General features: G+C 47.3%; 1 protein-coding gene across 5 annotated transcripts in view; it reads left to right on the top strand.

Annotated features, from left to right (window-relative positions):
- TMEM63B (transmembrane protein 63B) overlaps nucleotides 1–19,784 on the top strand; it is an 82,762-nt gene extending 62,978 nt beyond the window's left edge. For 4 of the 5 annotated variants that reach the window (XM_079969214.1, XM_079969211.1, XM_079969212.1 and 1 more), the window contains 15 exons: nucleotides 219–289; nucleotides 1,423–1,503; nucleotides 1,902–2,025; nucleotides 3,422–3,555; nucleotides 4,212–4,349; nucleotides 4,634–4,787; nucleotides 6,974–7,080; nucleotides 7,830–7,916; nucleotides 9,411–9,476; nucleotides 10,068–10,230; nucleotides 11,427–11,532; nucleotides 12,702–12,869; nucleotides 14,204–14,319; nucleotides 15,124–15,207; nucleotides 16,745–19,784. In XM_079969214.1, coding sequence (XP_079825340.1) covers nucleotides 219–289; nucleotides 1,423–1,503; nucleotides 1,902–2,025; nucleotides 3,422–3,555; nucleotides 4,212–4,349; nucleotides 4,634–4,787; nucleotides 6,974–7,080; nucleotides 7,830–7,916; nucleotides 9,411–9,476; nucleotides 10,068–10,230; nucleotides 11,427–11,532; nucleotides 12,702–12,869; nucleotides 14,204–14,319; nucleotides 15,124–15,207; nucleotides 16,745–16,912 — 1,767 coding nt within the window. In that variant the 3' untranslated portion in view covers nucleotides 16,913–19,784. The remainder of the gene's footprint in view (nucleotides 1–218; nucleotides 290–1,422; nucleotides 1,504–1,901; nucleotides 2,026–3,421; nucleotides 3,556–4,211; nucleotides 4,350–4,633; nucleotides 4,788–6,973; nucleotides 7,081–7,829; nucleotides 7,917–9,410; nucleotides 9,477–10,067; nucleotides 10,231–11,426; nucleotides 11,533–12,701; nucleotides 12,870–14,203; nucleotides 14,320–15,123; nucleotides 15,208–16,744) is intronic. The other variant, XM_079969213.1, reaches the window with a different exon arrangement.
- The last annotated feature ends 1,080 nt before the right edge of the window (nucleotides 19,785–20,864 follow it).

Raw genomic sequence — 20,864 nt, 5'->3', positions numbered from 1 at the left:
TTCAAAGGTAACCCCACTTAGAGCTTATGAACAATGATAAGACATATTCCATTTCTGCTTCTCCATTTCACTTGATTTGAGAGCAGGGTACATTTAACATAAATTCACAACACATAAATCCCATAAACTGATGCTTCGCTTGGGCTTAGTCTCCATTTCCTGCTTCAACTGTGAAAGACCTCAGATCTAACGTTCTCTCTGCCTCTTGTCTGCTCCAGGTGAAGCGAACTCTCTTCATTAACGGAATCTCAAAGTATGCCGAACCTGAAAAGATCAGAAAGCATTTTGAGTGAGTCTTGTTCCCTGGATCCTTTAATTCTTAGCTCGACCCTCCTCTGACAAAGAAAAAAATATATAAATCAGCTATATATATAAATCAGCCAGTTTTTCTTTGGATAATTTTTTAACCCAACACCGTACCTTTGTATGCCTTAGATCAGAGCTAGCCAATGTAGTTCCCTCCAGCTGTTGTTTGCTGCAGCTCCCAGCTCCCTTGAGCAATACATGGGCCAGACCATTGGTACATCTAGCTCAGTATTGTCTACACTGGCAGGCAGCAGCTTCTCAGGATTTCAGATGGGGAGTCTTCTCCTGGAGATGTTGAGGACTGAGCCTGGTACTTGCTGCAAGCAAGGCTGATTCTCTGCCGCTGAGCTCTGTCCCTTCCTCCTGCTAGCTAGGACTGAAGGGAATTGTAGTGCAGAAACGTTGTCTACCCTTGCCTTAGATCAGGGATAGGCAAACTCAGCCCTCCAGATGTTTTGGGACTACAACTCCCATCATCCCTAGCTAACAGGACCACTGGTCAGGGATGATGGGAGCTGTAGTCCCAAAACACCTGGAGGGCCGAGTTTGCATATGCCTGCCTTAAATGGACATGGTGTCACCCTAGGACAGGGGATACATTCACTTCTGGGCAAGCTTACAGGGTTCACATGCTAGAAATGGGCAGGGCTTCTACACATACATCCATGTCCCTCTCTGTCCTCTATCCAGGCATGCAAGAGGCATTATTATCAGGTAGGCAAAAGCATTCATGGAAGGTACATGGCAAGGCCAATGAGGGGGGTGACCTGAGGAGAAGGGAAGCGCCTGGGAGTGGGGGGCAGAAGTGTGACCTGGAGAGAATTCGGAGGGCCACATTTGGCTCCTGCTCCTGCAGTTCCACACCCTCTGCCCTAGGTCCTTGTTACACTTCTTAACAGGAATGATGGGCACTTACTTCTTTCAGTTCCCCCCCCCCCCCCCCGCTTGCTCCTACAGAGCTTCAGCATGCAGCTGAATCAAAAGCTGAAGAAGCCTTCCTTTTCAGAGTCAAATGTGCCGTTTCAAGCCTGCTCCTTGAATAGGAACTCAACCGGGTTTTGCCAACCCTGCAGGTTTCTAATAAGCTCCTGCATTGTTCCTTTTTCCCGACTGCAGGGAAGCCTACGCCAACTGCACGGTACTGGAGGCACGTCCCTGCTATGATGTGGCCCGGCTGATGTTTCTTGATGCAGAGAGGTACAGTCTGGGATTCGTAGGGAATGGGGGCTTTTAAACCTGATGTGAGCAAGGAGAGGTCGGTGTGTGTGTGTGTGTGTGTGTGTGTGTGTGTGTGTGTGTGTGTGCCGTAAGGATGCTTATGCAGCAGCAAGCCACATCCAGTTCTAGCACCGCTGTTCACAAATCCTAAGTTTCCAACAGTAGTGGGAGAGGGTACAGTTCAGAGGTGAGGGCAGGCGAAGCCAAGCTGAAAAGAACAGGAAGGAACAAACAGGAAGAACAGGAAGTGAATATACTGCAGGACTCAGTTGTGCAGAAGACCCAATGCACGCTTTCTTTCTTTCACACCCCAATTTGCCTGCTTTGTCTTGCTAGCTTCTCTGAGCTTCCTCTTCCCCTGCACTCTTCTGTTTCAGGAAAAAAGCAGAGCGTGGAAAGATCTACTTCACCAACTTGCAGTCCAAGGAGAACACGCCCTCCATGATCAATCCCAAGCCCTGTGGCCATCTCTGCTGTTGTGCCATCAAAGGCTGTGAAGAGGTGCAGAGGGGGGAGCAGGGAAATGCAGGGGACTGAGGGGTCCCTGCATAAGGGAGGGGGGTTCTTGATGGCCACAGGTCCATTTTTACTACTAATGGCACTCTGTGAGGCTCATGCTTGTGGAGAAAGTTGTGCCAGGGATCCAGTGGTCACCTAAGCTTGGGCCTTTGGGTTGGATCCAAATTGTCCCTTCCACAATTTGTTCGTTCCATTTCAGGGAAGGGTCTGAGATTCAGTAGAGACTCCTGCTGAAGGAAGTGAGGCATTTTTGTCAATTTATGCCACCTTTCTGCAACCACCAGTGCCAGATTCCACACTGCTATGGGGGGTCCGCAACACAAGATCTCAATGTTGTGGGTCACAGGAGGCTTTTGGGGTGGGGTGGGGGAGAATTAGCTAAAATCACCTCTGTCCTCCATGCTTCCTCCAGCAGGGAATCCCATCAGTAGTGTTCCACCTATGCAAAGTTTGGATCCAACCCTGTCTTGGCTGCTGTCCCCTTATCTGTTTCATAGTATCTCTTGAGAACCCTCTGCAGAATACATGTGCCCTGTTCAGCTGCCCTTTTCCTGCACAGTTGCAACTGATGTACCCTAATAATCAAGTGGCCCTTTTATTATGCAAGAAGATCTGCATCCAGTTGTTCCATTCTATACTCACAGCAACTGTCTGGGTGAGATTAGACTGAGGAACTTGCTCAAAGCCACACAAAGGAGCTTAGTGGGTGATGAACCCAATTCTTCCTAGTTCAGGTCTACCATCTAGCCCTACAATAACAGAGCAAACTAAAACCCCTTTTTGCCAGGCTGCCAGGGTGGATGGCTAGATTGGGCAGAAGTGTTGCTCTCCCCAGCCCTGCCAGCTTCACCCTAGAGAGTGACACCAGCATCACTCCTACAGTTTAGAGTTTGGCGTTCCACCTGCTGATTGGATGGCAGCAGTGGATAGCCCTGGAATGGGGCGTTCTTGGGCCACAGGGAGGAGCTGGGTCAGTCGCAGATCTCTTGAACCCTGAGCCAGCCCCACAACTATCACATTAGGTTCAAACTGGGTCCAGTTGCTAGGCCATTTCCAGGCTGGCACAGTGCTCTGCCTGTCCCTCACCTTCTGATCCAGCATGCTTGGCAGGGCTACAGATGACCCTGCTGCTCCAGGTAGCAGCTGGGGTTAAGACTGAACCCCAGTGCTTTATCATACAAGAGCCTGTGAAACCAAAATATCAAGCGGCTGGTTCAGATGACCAGTTGGTTCCCACTCGCTGCGCAGCCACTGATCCTGAATAAATTGGAATTCAGTACCGCTGTGTGTTGGGCTAACATGCCATAAGTTAGCCCATCGTTTGAGGTGGCGATGTGGCTGCAGGGCTTGTATTCTCACCTTGTGCATGGTTGCCTAGGTGGAAGCCATGGAGTATTACACCAAACTGGAGGAGAAGCTGAAGGAGGACTACAAGAAGGAAAAGGAAAAGGTGAACGAGAAGCCGTTGGGCATGGCCTTTGTCACTTTCCACAACGAGGCCATTACAGCCATGTGAGTGCCGGGAGCACAGGGTGATGGGGAAGAATCATTTTGATGGCTGGGAGGGAGGGAGGGAGAACATTTCCCAGAAAAAGGCAACTTGGGTGTCGTTTTAAACCAAGATGGTGGATGGAAACTTTTAAAACTATTAATTTTACGCACTTACTTCAAAACTGCAATGATTTTTTTGGTTTCTTAGAACTGCTGACAGACAGACAGATCTATCTACCTACAAACTATCATTTTCTAAAACTCCAGTCATGTTCCCCTTTTGCCTGTCTTATTCAAAGACAGAGTTTTAGTTGTGACTAGTAAAGCAGCTGAGTGAGGCAATAGCTACTGCCACATTGCAGAGACTTGAGAAGGCCTCTGGCCCTCCTCCAAGGAAGCTTCATCTGTCCTCCCCTCCTCCTCCTCCTCCTCCTCCTTCTCCTCCTCCTCTTCCTCTTCTCCTTCTCCTTTTCTTCTACTAGACACAATGGCTATGTTCTGTCAGTGCTCTCATGCCTCTGAATCTCGGTTGCTAGGAATCACAGGTGGGCAGGCTGCTCTTGGGCTCAGGTCCCACAGGCCTCTGCTTGACCTCTGTGAGAACAGGATGCTGGGCTATAGATTGTGCCACTGACCCAGCAGACTTGCCTTACGTTCTGATGTTCTTCTTCCTCCAGAATCCTTAAGGACTTCAATGTGTGCAAGTGCCAGGGCTGCAAGTGCCGTGGGGAACCCAAGGCCTCGTCCTGCAGCGAGTCTCTCCATGTCTCCAACTGGGCAGTCTCATATGCGCCTGACCCTCAGAATATTTACTGGTAAACAAAATGGTGCCTCTCTGTGGCCTAAACTGGGAATTTGCCATCCTGGCGCCATGCTTTGTGCAGGACTCTTTCTGGGCTGCATGGATGCCAGAGCGAGAGATGCTTCTCCATAGGCTTGTTGTTAAGGTAGCTATTGGTAGCAGAGTGTTTTTAAAGGGGATGCAGCCACATGAGGACTGGATGCCACAAGGTTTTCCAAAAGCCTCTCCGGTCCAGTGTCTCCAGTGTTGGGTTCTGCCACCCTTAAAGTTTGGTTCTTCGCTTTGTCTCTCCTTCAGGGAACACCTGTCCATTCGTGGCTTCACTTGGTGGTTCCGCTGCTTGATCATCAATGTGGTGCTCTTCATCCTGCTCTTCTTCCTCACCACTCCTGCCATCATCATCACCACTATGGACAAGTTCAATGTCACCAAGCCTGTTGAGTACTTGAATGTAAGACCTTGACCCGAGAGATTTGGAACTTCCCTTCTCTCTTTAGCTCCATGACACAGGAGGGGAACGGCCTTTCATATTCAGTAGGATTAAGCCCAGCCTCAGGAGCCCAGCCCTCTGTGGTTTTGTGGAAACAGAGCAGGAGCAAATTATATTCATGTAGCTTTCACTGCACTGTTTGTGTCCTCATGCTGTCAGTGAGGTTGCAAGGAGAAATGACGAGTGTGTGTGTGAGAGAGAGGGAGAGGGAGAGGGAGGGAGGGAGGGAGGGAGAGAGAGAGAGAGAGAGAGAGAGAGAGAGAGAGAGAGAGAGAGAGAGAGAGAGAACACCTTTGATAGCATAGAACAAGTACATACTTTTAACCTGTGAATAAAAATTCATGGTACTATGTCTTTTTGAAACTTAAGTTCATTCCTTCTGGTTTCCTGTATAATTTTAAGTGCTATAATTACATTCCTTAATGTAATTGTGATAGCTTGACTTGAGGTAGCAGCCTCTGAGGTCCATGTATTATGGGACTGTGGGACCATATAACATCTGGCTCAAGTGAGGATGTTATCTGTTGGATCTCAAAGATGTAATTCCACTAGTGGTCAGTGTTTAGAAACTACTACTTTTAAATTAAGTTTGTCTAATTTCATTTGCACAAATGAAAGGGAAATTATTGACTCAAACCAATCTAGCAAGACCAGTGGTATTGAAATGGTGTGTGTTCATGCTCAACAGAAAATGACACATTACCAACCAGTTGCCAGCTAAATCAGCTTATATAACTAAACAGATCCAGCTGTGTGTGTGTTCTTTAATGGCACTCCCCTGTGTGGTGTTGCCAGTCATTTGTTGAAATTTAAATTAATTAAACTGGCCTTAGGAATTCTGCCAGCCAATTTCTCCAAGTTAAATACAACCATGCATTTACAGTACTGAGGCTCATTAAATAAATGGAGGAGAAATACAAGTTTCTCCTCAAGTAGTTTGTGGGAGATCTGAACTGACTTGTACTGAGTGTGCAATACTTGAATCAGATAACAAAGAATCCTTCTGCTTTTAAGATAATGAATATTTGTATAAACTTGGCTTATCTGTTAGTATAAAGGTAAAGGTAAAGGTACTCCTGCCCGTACGGGCCAGTCTTGACAGACTCTGGGGTTGTGCGCCCATCTCACTTAAGAGGCCAGGGGCCAGCGCTGTCCGGAGACACTTCCGGGTCACGTGGCCAGTGTGACATCGCTGCTCTGGCGAGCCAGAGCCGCACACGGAAACGCCGTTTACCTTCCCGCTGGTAAGCGGTCCCTATTTATCTACTTGCACCCGGAGGTGCTTTCGAACTGCTAGGTTGGCAGGCGCTGGGACCGAGCAGTGGGAGCGCACCCCGCCGCAGGGATTCGAACTGCCGACCTTTCGATCGGCAAGCCCTAGGCGCTGGTTCTTAAAATATGGTTCTTAAAATATGGGGTGGACTCATCTTAGTCAGACATGGTTCTGGGGCATGAAATAGTAAGTGCTTTCATCTTTGCCAAGAGAGCCTCCTGGGTGCATTGAATACTCCTGGTGTTTCAAATGGTGTTAATTCGCCTGGCAGAGGACTCTTTCACTGGTATTCTTTGGATTTGTGGGGATCACTGCAGCCTCACCCATTCTCTTCCCAATGTAATTCGGAACAGAGTTCAGAAAAAGCTGCTGCTTTGTTCCTATTCTCTTTTCCTGTGCCTGGTTTTAGGAGGAGTTCAAAGATCTCTTACGCTATTTCACATGTATCCCATACCACAAATCCTGGCCTGCAGTGGCAGGCAGTAGACACACACTTGTGTGCAAATATCTTTGCATGCTTACCTACAGAACTGATTGTTCAAGCTGTGTCGTATAGGGGGACAGAAAGCAGAGTAAGCTTTGAATTCAAGAGTTGTGAGAAACACAGGGCTGGCAGCTACAACTGGACTAACATAGATAGGCAGGTCAGGAAACACACTCATTCCAAAACAGACTAGTAATAATCTCTCAGGAAAAGAACACCATGCTGTAATATCAATATTGGATTTATATATTTCACACACATACACGTGTTATGATAACATACAACCAACTTAGCCAACCTAGTGCTCTGCCATTGCACACTTTGTATTCTTGGTTGCTATATATTATTCAGAGCAAGTGACTGATTGTTTCTTTTTCTTTCTCTTTCCAGAATCCCATCATTACCCAGTTCTTCCCCACCCTGCTGCTGTGGGCCTTTTCTGCTCTGCTTCCCACAATTGTGTACTATTCGGCATTCTTTGAAGCCCACTGGACCAGGTAAAATGGGGAGATTGTCTCTGCCTGTCTGAGAGCTGAACTACTCAGAATCTCTGCTCAGGCCCAGCTGCACTGCACTAAGATTTGATTTCTGTGGACTTCATGTTTCTTCTTTTAGCAAACTTTAGAAAAAACTTCATGCTTCTTCAAATCCCATGAATCCCTACTGAGGAAAATAATAAAAGGCAAAAACATATTGTTCCAAGTTCTTGTTTTTGCAACCAGTGTTCTTCTCTGATATGTATTTTATTCCTAGAGTTCTACAGTATTAATCTAACAGTATATTGCAAACTACCTTGAGAGCCATTATAGGATGGAAATATGGTGTATACATTTAAAAATATTAAATCAAGGAGGCCTTGCCAGCCCTTATTCACATGTTATGTTATGCATACCTTAATCTGTACCTCAGGAGGGTGGGCACAAGAACAAGCCTTTTCAGTGGTGGCCCCCTTGCTTGTGGAAGGCCCTCCCCAGGGAGGCATGCCTGACACCTTCAGTATCTTTTTTTAGACACCAGGCAAGGATTGTTCTCTTTTTCTGGGTTTTTGGACCTTAATTTGGAGGGGGGGCATTTGTGGCCTCCTTTAGTGGGGCAGGATTTGTTGGTCCTGCCTTTTAATTGTTAAGCTGTGTTTTTCGGTAGCTTGGTTGCTCTTATTTGTTTTAATGTAACTAGCTTTGGGTCACTCTTTCAGAAAAGTAACTATCACATATAATAACTAATAATAAATTATCTGTTCCACTAGGTCTGGAGAGAACAGAACAACCATGCACAAGTGCTACACTTTCCTCATCTTCATGGTATTGCTGCTGCCATCGCTGGGCTTGAGCAGGTAAAAGAAAGGTTGCTGAGTAGAAGAGAACATATCTGGGATGGATCCAAAATATCTATTCTTTCCAATGGTGGTGGCAACTTTCACCATTTCCCCCTTTCTCCGGTGTCCCTCTGGAGTAGAGAGTGCTGCAGGGGAAAGGAGGAAGTGCCGAAATCACCTCCCTGCCAAGAAACAGCACCATTGCTGAAATCTCACCCCAAATGGATGGGATCTTGCCCAAAATTGGTGCTGATGGTAGCAGCGCTTCTCTGCTGTTGGCTGTGGTGGTGGGGCTGGCAGGACATCCGCAAGCGTGGCACCTGGGGGCTTCAGCCACCTGAGGCAACAGCCTCACCCTGCCTAATGGCTGAACCGACTCTGGCTGTTGTACATCAAAGCAGTGAGGTTGAATGTCAACTCAACATGCACACATCTCCACACCATGTATTTTCAATTCTCAAGTGTTCATGCAGTCTCTTCTTTGTTGTTTTCATTTTTAATTGAGAAATGAGAGGGTGCATTGCAGGTCATCACAATAACCTCCATTCAGTGTGTATAAGATTCAAATTAGCTCAAGGAGAATTGAAATGGTCTGTTAAAATTGGAGCTGAGGTGAAAAGCTTGGCTTCAGTCATTGGGATAGTAAGGCTACAGTCCTGGGCCTACTCACCTTGGAGTAAGCAATGAATGTAGTAGAGTACACACATAGAGAATTTTGCTGAATATTACCTTGAATGAGGCCTGCTTTCTCAGCTTCAGTTCCCTATCTCTAAAAAGAAATATTGAATGGCCTACTTGTGGGATCTTGTGAATGGAAAGTGTGTGTGTATGTATATCTCCACACTAAAGTAAAACAAATAGGATTAATTATTATAATAATACGATTTGTAACAAAATGAGTACCAGAAATATGAGAAATGATTCCTTTGAAGTCTAAGTATCCTTTATTTTTGAAAAAAAGTAAGTTACTTTAAAACAACACTAGAAGGCCAGCATATCTAAAATGCTTATTTTTTTGTTGTCTGGTTGTAATACATGCTTTGTTTTCTTAAGTGGCTGTATTGTATAGGTGGATTTGCTTCTATAAATGTAACCTCCTCTAGCACTGCATTAGTAATAAGACCCAGTAAATGCAAAAATAAATTAATAATGGTTCCATTCCCCCATCCTTGGCCTAAAAGAATGGAAGCATCTTTTGTTCTGCTATCGATCTCTTTTAAATCAATGCTTTTAAAGCGATCCCTATATAAATATAATGCCAGTGTGGCATCAGGAACTTATCTGAGGAGGGAGAGAAAGAATACACAATAAGAAACTGGGTTGGGTTGTTTAATGTGGCCTTGAGCTTTTTCTTGGTCATGGTCTGAGACAGAGGGCTGGCCTTAGATGGACTGGGGCCTTGACCCAGCATAGCAAATAGAGCCTCATGAGAAGTTTGCTAACACTGCAGTTGCATCCCAAGTGCCTCTTGGTAATAATTACTCTGCACTCTTTGTGTGCTTCTCTTTCTAGTCTGGATGTATTTTTCCGCTGGCTGTTTGACAAAAAGTTCCTGGCAGAGGCTGCTGTGAGATTTGAGTAAGTAAAGCCTTAAGAGGAGGGAAGTGCGTGGTTTGGTGCCATGCCTGCTGTGGTGCAAATCTCTGCTTCTCACAATCTTCTCCTCCCACCACTTCCTGCTTCCCTTGGTAGGCCACTGTCCGATAACATCAAGCCATTTAAGCATCTGCCCATATGCTGTCAAAAACTTATCCTTTGATGCTCCTAGTTGCCATATTTCCTTAAATTACCTACTGTGTAGGCTGTGAATAAGACAAAGCTTTATTTTCTTTGTGAAGGTGGGACACAGAGACCATGCTAACAGAGATACACCTACCACGGTTGGGGAATAAAGGAAAACCACTGTATGTGAACCAACATGGTAACACAGGTGGATGTAGGAGTCACAGATGTGTTAGACAGCTAATAGCCCCTAATTGGTGGTTCAGGCAGTGGGGACATCCTACACAAGGAGAAAATGACTCAGATGAAGTAGTCAAGGGCATCAGTATATCCACATCTGACCCAAAATTTACTACCCGTCTTCCATTCTGTTAATTCCCACACTACATTCCATTTGCTTTCCTGGTTGGGAAGCTTTTTTCTATTGCCCTCCTTTCTCTTTCCCAGGTGTGTGTTCTTGCCAGACAACGGGGCCTTCTTTGTGAACTACGTTATTGCCTCTGCCTTCATTGGGAATGCCATGGACTTGCTGCGCATCCCCGGCCTCCTGATGTACATGATTCGCCTCTGCCTTGCCCGCTCAGCTGCTGAACGCAAGAATGTCAAACGGGTACGTGGCTCATGCCAGCAAGAGTTGGTCCAGTCACACAACTAAAGACAAAACTGGAACCATACGTCATAAGGGGATATTTGACTGCTGCCTGGAGCGACCCACAGACACAATTGTCTAAAAGTTTCAAAACAGTGGTGCTTTGAAGACAGTTTGGAGGCAGCCCTGTTTAGGGAAACTTTTAATGTTTGAGGCATTACTGTATTTTAATATTGTCTTGGAAGCCACCCAGAGTGGCTGGGGAAATTATTATTATTATTATTATTATTATTAGGGAGGTTCTTTTGCCTTGTAGTGTTAAAAACAACAACATGGAGATAAGACCCCAAAAAAAATCATATCTAGGGCTGTCAACCTATCATATTAAATTTATAATATTCTCTTTAGTCAATTACCGTATTTTTTGCACCATAACACTCACTTTTTTCCTCCTAAAAAGTAAGGGGAAATGTTTGTGCGTGTTATGGAGGGAATGCCTACAGGTGGCATGCCTACGGATTTTCCTCCTCTAAAAACTATGTGCGTGTTATGGTCGGGTGCTTGTTATAGAGCGAAAAATATGGTAATCAATCCAATTTGCATATGGATTTTTAAAAATTGGTTCTGGGACTAGAAGCATCTTTTTTATTTTAGATTATATATTTATGTATCATAGCAAGCATTATCTTAGGGGAGACATTTTTGCTGCGTGTGAGAGTTTAATTTTAACCTGCCTGCTTAATCAGGGATAATTTTTCTACTCAAAAGGTCTCCCCCTCCTCTCAGTTAATCTTAATGAACTAACGTATTAAATGTTGCAACCCAAATTATATCCTGTAGATCCTTCTGTTGAGCTCCTAGATACTTGAATTTATTTTATTCAGAAAACTTGCACAAGTATTCCACAATCCGGGCACAGTCACTATGAAGGCCCTCACTCTCACCCCCACCCCCACCCCAAATAGCCAGACTCCCAGGCGACCTTAAGCCAAGGCACTGACATACTGAAGTGATTGCACCTTGCCTGTTTCCATAGCAACTTAGGGAGCCCAACTTCCAGTACCATCTTGGTGTAAGTGCCTCACTGTGAATCTGTGGACAAACGGACTTGTGAAAATTGTGGCTTGTTTTGACACACATCCAGAATATAGTCATGTGGGCTCCTCACTCAGACATTCATGTGTACGCCAACAGGATCTCTGTTTCTTGCCTTTCAGCATCAGGCCTATGAGTTCCAGTTTGGGGCCGCTTATGCCTGGATGATGTGTGTCTTCACTGTGGTAATGACCTACAGTATCACCTGCCCCATCATTGTCCCGTTTGGTAGGTACCACAACATCTCCTTGGACTTCCTTTGCCTAGCACAGACATGGCCAAACTTGGCCCTCCAGATGTTTTGGGACGACAACTCCCATCATCCCTAGCTAACAGTGGTCAGGGATGATGGTAGTTGTAGTCCCAAAACATCTGGAGGGCCAAGTTTGGCCGTGCCTGGTCTAGCAGGTTTTTAATACACCAAATACCTAAAGGCAGCAGACATAGATATATTCACAATGGGTTTTGTGTCAATTCATTACAGTGAGTTTCTTAAGATGACACCTGGGTGATAACATAGCAACTGACTCTAATCTTGTGATCTGTGGGTTCAAGGTAGCTTGAATGAGATTTGCAAGCTCCCATTTTGTGATTCATTTCCTGCTGGAAGCTTAGGCCAGGTACAGCATTGGGGTTGGCACTGTCAGCCACTTGCCAGTGACCTGAGGTGACCCACCATCCAACTTCCCCTCTGTTTACTTTAGGCAAGTAAGTAACAGAGGCAGCAAGAAAGTCAGTGTAGCCAACAATGCAGACACCGTTTCAGGGAGTGGGACCCTATCTCTGGGACCCCAATGTAGTACTGCTCCAAAAATATCCTATACTGGACCTCCCCAAAGCATTGTGGGAGAATTAAAACAATAGATGTCATGAGTAGTGCTTAATCTGCTGGCTGTACTGGCATTTTTGGTATCTGCCTGCTTCAAGGTAAAGGGAGTAGAACAGAACTGCTGTCTCCTGGGGCCATTTTGGTAGCTTGTCTACCACCACCTGAGGCAGATTTTCTCTCACTACCACCCAAACAAGGGGTGTTTTTATCAGCTCCACTGCTGCCCAAGGAAGGGACATCTTCTGCCACTGCCAAGGGAAGGACTTCATTGCCACTGAAGAGCTTATGTTGTGGGGTCTAATAAGGACCCCTCCAAAGCTGGCACCAGTCCTGGCTGAAGAATTTGTTTTGGTGACCCAGCAAAGTTGTGGCTAAGTAGGTAATTTTTTCAAGCTTCCTCCATTCCTCCAGAAAAAAGGAAGCTGCCAAGCGAAGCATTGGTCTCTCATATGTCTGATGCCTATAGAAGCTGTTTAAGAGGCACCTAACAAGTGGAAATAATTAATAAGTAAAGCTGCTCTTCATTCAGCCTTCCAGCTGATTGCTCCATCCCTCCCCATTCTGTTAGGCCTGATGTATATGCTACTGAAGCACCTGGTGGACAGGTACAACCTCTATTATGCCTACCTGCCTGCCAAGCTGGATAAAAAGATCCATTCAGGGGCTGTGAACCAGGTGGTGGCAGCACCTATCCTCTGCCTCTTTTGGCTCCTTTTCTTCTCCACCGTGCGCACAGGTAAGCAGATTCTTTTACGTCCAGTCTGATTTGCTAACGTCTGCCTTTATAATAAATATAGAAGGGCTTTCAGTGAGACATTGATGCCCAAGGTTCAAGAAGCATGCTGAGCAGCTGCTCCACAAGCAGTGCAGATGGAACCACCTTCTGATCATTAGAAAGTGCAGTTAAATGAGTTAATTGTGTTAATCTGGAGCAGATATGGGGAACTTGCAAGATCAGGTACATTCAGTCCCAGGACCCATTTTTAAGTAAAACATGCATTAGGGGACCCATATTTTAATCTTTTACCATATACAGTATTTGCATTGTGGTAGTGCTCCTGTTGTGACCCACTTTGGATCAGATTGCTCAAGACCAGTGCTCTAGATTTCCCCGACCATCAGCTCCCATCATCCCTTGTAAAAGCCCTGTGTATCGTCACTGTGATGTTTAAGAGATTGCAGGTGGCAGCTCCATACCATGGAACACGGTCCCAAATGGCCAACTTGAGGGCTTCAAAAGAGGATGAGACAGATTCACAGAGGATAAGGCTATCAATGGCTCCTAGCCATGATGGCTGGGCTCTGCTTTGATGGCCAGAGGTAGTAGTGCTTCTGAATACCGGTTGCTGGAAACCACAGGTGCCAAGAGGGCTGTTGTGTTTGGGTCCTGCTTGTGGACTTTCCACTGGCATTTGGTTGGCCACTGTGAGAACAGGATGCCTGGACTAGATGGTCCAGTAGCCTGACCCAGCAGGCTCTTCTTATGTCAAAATGTGGCCTGTGAGGGGTGGGAGAGATAACAATCTGGCCCTCTGGAGTAAAAATAAACAAATATTCCCCACCCCAATCTATTGTTTCTTCATGGGCTACTGCCTCCATTTTGCTCCTTCTGAATGGGAACCTATGACCTGACACAAAGCAATGACACTTGGAGCCACCTCTGCCCACAAAACATCACTTCTGTAACATAAGAGCCCACCCTGGCTGTCTTGGGGACCTGTGTTGCCACACATAACCATTGTATAGCCACTCTGGAGTGCCACAACAGATGATAAAGATGAAAGGATCTTCTTTCCCATCTTGGTTACACACATACATACACACACACACACACACCCCACGATTGCTGTTCAAAATGGTGAATGTTGGGTGAGTGTGGAGGGGGTAGAATGCCTAGCTGTAGGTGGCCATGCTTCAGCAGAGAAGTGGCTTGCCCTGTTCTTTAGGTCAGCAGCTATAATGAGAGAGGACCAAGGCCTAAAGTAAAGCCCCCGGAGCGAAGAGCAAAGGCAGAGAAAAGAGAAGGTATATACTTGGCAACCTTGACAGAGGTTATTTTGCATTCCTCAGGGTTCCTGGCTCTCACATCCATGTTCACCTTCGTGGTTCTCGTCATCACCATCGTGATCTGCTTGTGTCATGTCTGCTTTGGACACTTCAAATACCTCAGTGCTCACAATTACAAGGTAATTATAGTGGAAGGGCATTTTCAGGGCAACTGAGAGGGTTGTGTGGTGACTTCTCCTAAGAACTGCTTCAGGTGTTTCCCTAGAGAGATTTGGGAAGGGGGCAGAATCCCAGGCACACCTGTGTGTTGAAGAGATGGGGAAAGCCCTGTGTACACTTGTATACACATACGAAGGCAGTGGGCTTGCCTCTTGTGCCTCAACATGTGTACCCACAATTGGAGAAGCGTCCTGCAAGAAGCAGAATCCATTCTGAGATGAAAAAAGACCACCTCCTAATCCCTTGTTTTTTGTCTTGGTCTTTCTGCCCTCACTGCATGTCTCAGCCACTTTAGGAGCTATGTGGGGGCTGAACCAGACCGTGGTCCTTCCCCACAGAAGGAAAGCAGGGGAAACCAGCCCCTCTCGCTGTTCTTCCATTTTCAGGAGCCATGTGAGAAGAAACTGTGAAGAAGTAGCTTCCATAGTGATGCAGATAAATGGAACTTGGCCTTCAAAGTTTTATTGCTGTGGAGGCTCAGAACTTCTTTCTGCTCCTCTTCCACATGCAGAGCACCTGAAGCCCAGCTCTTGCACATAGCTGTCAACATTTCCCTTTTTTTTAAGGGAAATCCCCTTATTCCGAATAGGATTCCTAGCAAGAAAAGGGAAAACTTGACAGCTATGCTCCTGCAGTGATTACCACCACCGGCACCATTCTGGTTGCATCATGTAGAAACATTCCCGCAGGGCAGGCAGGTCCAGAACTGACAAGCTGCTGACTTTGCTGTTTGGTTTCCTGCCACACATGCTTCTGTCTTCCAGATCGACCACACAGAAGTGGATGCTGTAGATGGGAGGGAGAACGGACGGCCCGCTGCCAGCCACCCGCCAGCTCCAAAATCAGCTGTGAGTCTCCAGCTCCTCCGCTTGCCTTCTGCAACGTCGGATATTCTGTGCCCTCTTATGTCTGAGTTTGGGGAGGAGGAGGAGGAGGAGGGAGAGGCCTTTGCAGATTTCCTATCAGGCCCCCACCTTTTTGGCTGTACACGAGCAGCATCCACGGAGCATGGGCAGAAAACAGGCCTCTCTGTTACTGGCCCTTTCTGAGATGATGGACCGGCAACCTCACTCTGCCCCTCCCCCAGTGCTGTTTGTTCACTTTCTGCCTCTGTCTCTCAGCTTGGACAGTGAAGCCAGACTGGTCAGTGCCCCTTTCTCTTCTGCTTTCTGGCTCCTAACGCATCGGCATGCTCTGCAGAAAGAGCTGCGGCTGTCATTTCCCAATGCAAGTTAGTTTTGAGTGGGACGGGAATCTTTAATTCATTCAAGGCTTTGTGAGTCACCCCCTTTCCCTGCACCCCAAGTTGCCCAAGGTCCAAACTGTCTGCAGACAAGCACTGTGGAGATGTCAAAGGCTGCAGTCACACCACACAAAAGAGCAGCTCCGGAGCCAAATCCTAAGTATTAGCTTAATTGGGGGCAGGGAGGAAACACACACTGAAAACAAGTGGATTGGTTACCCTAAAAATATAGAAAATAGAGAGAGCCTGTATTATTATCATCCTCATCCTCATCCATTTAACAAAGCATTTTAGTTGTGCCAAAATTATTTACAATCTTTCACTCCAGTCCAGAGTCCCATGTGTGCTTTGGTGCATGTTCAGAGCTTCTGCATGAGCCAGTTTCTCCTTTTGCTGTACACTGGAGGAAGACAGTCCACTTGCCCATCCTCACCTTGTGTGTATGTGTGTGTGGAGCTGCACCGTACATTGAAGTGAATGGTGCTTTACTGGTACACCAGAGCTCTCCTTCCTGTGAACTGGGATGTTCGCCTCTTTTTGCCCTCAAAATGTATCCAGTGAGAGAGGTCACAATTCACCTTTTTTACACACAAGGAGCTAAAGCTAAGCTATCTTGCTGAGACAGACCTATCTGTTGCAGATCTGAATTGCAGCCACAGTATTACTGCGAGGGGTTACTTCTATTCCTAGGGATGAAAGGCCCCTTGCAATGGGTGGTTTCTGAATAAGGCCTCAGTAGCTCCCTTCAGGCTTGATAAAGGAGGACAGAATCCTTGATGCTAAGGCTCAGGGCAAGGAAACATCAGGCCCAGGCTGTGGAGGATCCTCGGTGCAGGTTTTTGAGGCTTCAGGGCTGTGTTTCTTCTACTGGATGTCACCTCAGAAATATTGTCGTACTATTCGAGCCTAAGCTCTGGAATCACACAGCCCTTTTTTTTCTCCTTCTCCCACCCTCATTTTGCTGTCAAACAACTATTCCACACAATACAATTCTGTGCCAGCATGACTGCTCTTGGGCTCCCGACTGCATGGCACTTACCCATCATGCTCTGCTGCCTGAGTCCCCACAGAGAGAGGAAGAGGGTGGGGGGCTAACTGGTCCATTGTTTTATTCTTCTCTTCTTTTTATACCGGCTCTGCAGCAGAAGTACATTGCCCAAGTGCTGCAAGATTCTTCACCTGAGGGCGACGTGGCAGAGTCTGAAGAACAGGGGTCCCAGGACGAGGAGCTCATCAACCCCAACGGCATAAACGATACAGATTTCCAGTCGTGCGAGGACAGCCTGATAGAAAACGAGATCCATCATTAGGGGCGCTGGAATGCAAGAGGGGGCAGGGGGAGTCCTGTGAGCTGACGAGGCTGCTGGGCACCGGTTGTATATGTGTGCGTGAGAGGGAGTGAAAAGCTGTGTATGTGTGAGAGAGGGAGCGAGACCAAGGAAGCGGAAGAGAAGGCAGCAGGAGACGAGACAGGTGGCATCCATTGCTCCTTCCTACCTACCTGGCTGCTGCATTATTGCTCCTTCCAAGATGGGGAGAGAGAACCTGTCCCATTGCTCTCTCTGTATTCTTCTCTCCCTCTCTCTCTCTCTCTCTCTCTCTCTCTCCATCCTTTAGTATGGGAGGAGGATTTCTCTTACAAGCTGCCTACCCTGAACACCATCTGAAACACCCTACAAACCCAAGATGGAGCAGAAGAAATGGCCTGCCTCTTTGCTCCATTGTGGCCGGGATGGGGAGCAAAAGGAAGGTGCAGCAGAAACCAGGCGAAAGATTCCCCTCCTCCCCCATTCCCTGCTCCCCTGTCTAGAATCATGAACACTAATAATGTATTAGGTCTGAAAGCGAACTGAGCTTTAATCAAGGCACTGAGTTTCCAAACGAAGAGTCGAGTGGCTTTGAACCTGGCTGGGATCAGGGATTCCAGCCAAGCGGAGCTGTTTTGTTTTTTTTAAAAAAAATCTGTGTGTAAATCGCCCTCCATGCCTGTGCATCAGTAAGTATTTCATCTCTGGTGCCCGAGGCACGACCCTATGACGACTGCGGTCTCGGCCAGCCCTTTCCACTCTGTCTCTCCAGGGATGGCTGCCAGAGCGTGGTCTCAGAGCCAGAGGGATGCTGCGTGCAGGAAAGGGCCCCTGCTACCAGGAATGCTCCTCGATGAAAGCCGCAACTGGAGAGTGCCACCCAGCAGCAGAGGCTGCCCCCGGGCAGCTGCCTGGGGCAAACGCAGCTCCAGTAGCAAGAGAGCCCCCTTGCAGGGCAAGGGGAGCGCAGGGGGATTGGCAAGGAAGATTGTCCCAGGCAGGCTGGCGGTACTTCCCTTCTTTTCCCTCCCCGCTCACAACTCAAACAATGATGGTAGTCCATGTTAAGTGAGACCCAGGGGTCTTGAAGCAGAGGTGCCGTGATTTGGGCTCTGCAGCATTTTTTTTGCACTTTTGTTTTATCTTCAAAACTGACTAAAACCCAAGCCGCCCTCTTGCCTAATCTAATTTTTAGGGAGGCAGAGGAGGGAAAGATGGGTTGGTTTCCTGAAGACTGCTAGAGGGGGCAAGACCACAGGATCCCGGGCGTGTGAGGCTTCTGAGCTGGTCCAGCTGTGCCCCGGGTCCTTGCTTTTGAAGCCTCTCATGCATTTTTAGTAACTGGCAGCTTGGCTCCTGTTTGATCAGGCTCCCCAGCCCCAGCCCCGCTGCCTTGCATGTGACTCCAAGGAACTGCCTTATGACTCAAGGTGTCGCTGCCTCCTGAGCTTTCCTTTTCAAAGGGTTGCGAGAGAACCTTCCATCCCACCCATTGCATCATTTGCACAGAAGGTTGGGGTTGCCCAACTCATAGGGCTCTTTTGTTTTTGTTTTGTGCTTCTGTAAGATTGGCATGAGCCAAAGGGTGGCACGGAATCCATTTCTGTGAGCACATCGAAATCTATTCGGAAAAGTATTTCCAGCCTTCAAGGGAATGGGCAAATAGAAGGGATACAGGTGGAGCCAGGAATGGCCTTTGGGGTTGTTTTGGGGGATGTGGGGAAGCAACGAATCCCCTTTCACTCTTGGCGAGTCTTGCCTTCAGCCGGGGACACTGGGCCTTTTGTCTAGGTTGAGTTGGTTCTTATTCTTGAGCTGAGTATCTGCACCGGACCCATTTCCCAAAACACCCAAATGAAAAGCCACACACAAAAGAAGGCTATTTAGCTGTCTTAAATTTTCCATTCCCTTCGTCTCCACAACACTGTCCCTCCCCTGCCGTAAGCAGTCCTTGAGGGATGCTGCCAGTGTTACACAGAAGCAGAGACCAAGAGACCAACCCTCCCTTCAATGAGGAAGTAGGTGCAATTCGCTGTCTTTGTTCTTCCAGCCAGGGACCTGAAGCGTTTTCAAAGATGGGACTAAATGTCTCGATCGCTTTTAACACTGGGCAGGGCTGTGGAGCGGGGGCTGATCCACCTCCATGGGGGAAAGCAAGAGAGCTGAAGTGCAGGAACACAAGATGCCGTCACGATTGTGCAAAGTCACGGACAGTCACGAGTGCAGCCGAGAGAAGCCCTTTGCTTCCCGCTTCTTGACTTAGGAACCCCAGAAAACGGGGAGAAGGAGCTGGACTTTGTACTCCATTCTGGGAGGAGACACATGAGTTTGAGGAGGAGCCCAGTTCACCCTTGGGAGCTGGGCCATAGCTTGGGGGGGGGGAGTGTCCAGGAGTTGGGGGGAGGTGGGAGGAGCCTGTGTTCAAAGTGACCCTTATTCCTCCCCCACCATGATCATCACCGCCGCCACACTGCTGCTGGAATGCATGTGGGTTTTATTTTAATTGTTTAAGGATGTTTTTCTTGGATACTGTCTAGAAATAGTATGTGTTCCATGCCAGGGTTTCCCGTCCACACCTGTACTGGTCCCTTGGCACCATATTCCTAAGCCCAGCCACCACTGCCCTATCTGCATCGGCCCCACAACCTCAACTTGGGATGACTGGGATGGCCCTGGGATCTCCCTGTACATACAGCTGCAGCGCAGGGCTGGCCTATGCTGGTGATGGATGGATGTGTTGGGTGCGGACCACTGGTGCCCCCCCTTGCAGGGAGCTGTGTTCTAACTGGCACTGTGTCTGTGTAGAGATGTGTATAATACCCTGTATATATTTGTGTACAAAAAAGGAGAAGAAAAAAAACAGGAACTTATCATATTTCTAGTCTCTGTGTGTGTGCATTTGGGGAGTGGTGTAACAGGGACGGGGAGTGGGGGGGGGGGAGACCAGCCTGCTGCTTGGGGGGAAATGAATGCTAGCAGATAATATCAGAATTCAAGGTGTGTTTACATTCCCATTTACTGTGGCTGGTGATTATCTTTTTCCACAAAGTCGTCAAGAATAGCATCATCTGGATGAAAGAGAAGACATGCGTAATTATTTAAGTGGGGGTCACTGTAGATCTTAAGGAAGCAAAAAGGCGTGTTGGTAAGGGGCACCTGAATGCTGTTAAATTATAATTAGCCCTGTTTAAGTGAAGCAGGTTGATTAATTGGGCGAAATCTGCCCCAAATTTGGGGAGGGGAGGCATCATAGAAACACGAGGAGCTGCCTTATAACAAGTCAAGTCAGAATTTTCTACAACAGTAGTGGGGAACCTGCAGCCCGTAGGACTACTTAAGTCCACCAGGCCTTGCCACTTGACTTGTGCTGTGGTTTGGTCCAAATCATGTCCATGTTTCTGTCTCCTGATGACATCGTGACAGGAAAACCTTGGGGCCCAAGTGAAAAGGAAGAACCAGAAGCATGCTCTGCTCTTCAAATAAAGTTCCTTGGGAGCCTCAGCTTGACTTCAAGTCATGGTTGCTGCTACAAAACTGGAGGGTGCTCCCAATTCTTCCATTTGATCCTGAGGTTTACTGCTGGAAACAGGCCCATGGGTGCAGCAGAAGGGTTGCTATGCCAAATAAACACTTCTCTTTCCTTGCCTTTTCTGGGCATCTGTCAACCCTAATGACAGAACATATATCCACCATTTAATTTAAAGAATGGAGCAGGCACCTTGCATCTAGAGAAGTTTATCTGCCACAGTGTTGATGAGCTTGACCAGGACTTCCCAGGGTGTGGAAATCTCTTGTGCCCATCTCCATATCTCAGCCTGTCAGTCAGTCACTTGGTGCTACAAACTACTGTAGAGTGCTCTGTGCAGTGCAACCCTTGAGTTGGTTCAGAAGCTGCAGCAGAATTCTACAGCTGGGACGGCTGCTACTATCTAAGGTCTATTAGTTTAGAAAGCCC

Source organism: Podarcis cretensis (assembly GCF_951804945.1).
Source record: "Podarcis cretensis genome assembly, chromosome: 3".
NCBI classification, from domain to species: Eukaryota; Metazoa; Chordata; class Lepidosauria; order Squamata; family Lacertidae; genus Podarcis; species Podarcis cretensis.
This window is presented reverse-complemented; position numbering and strand designations above follow the sequence as displayed.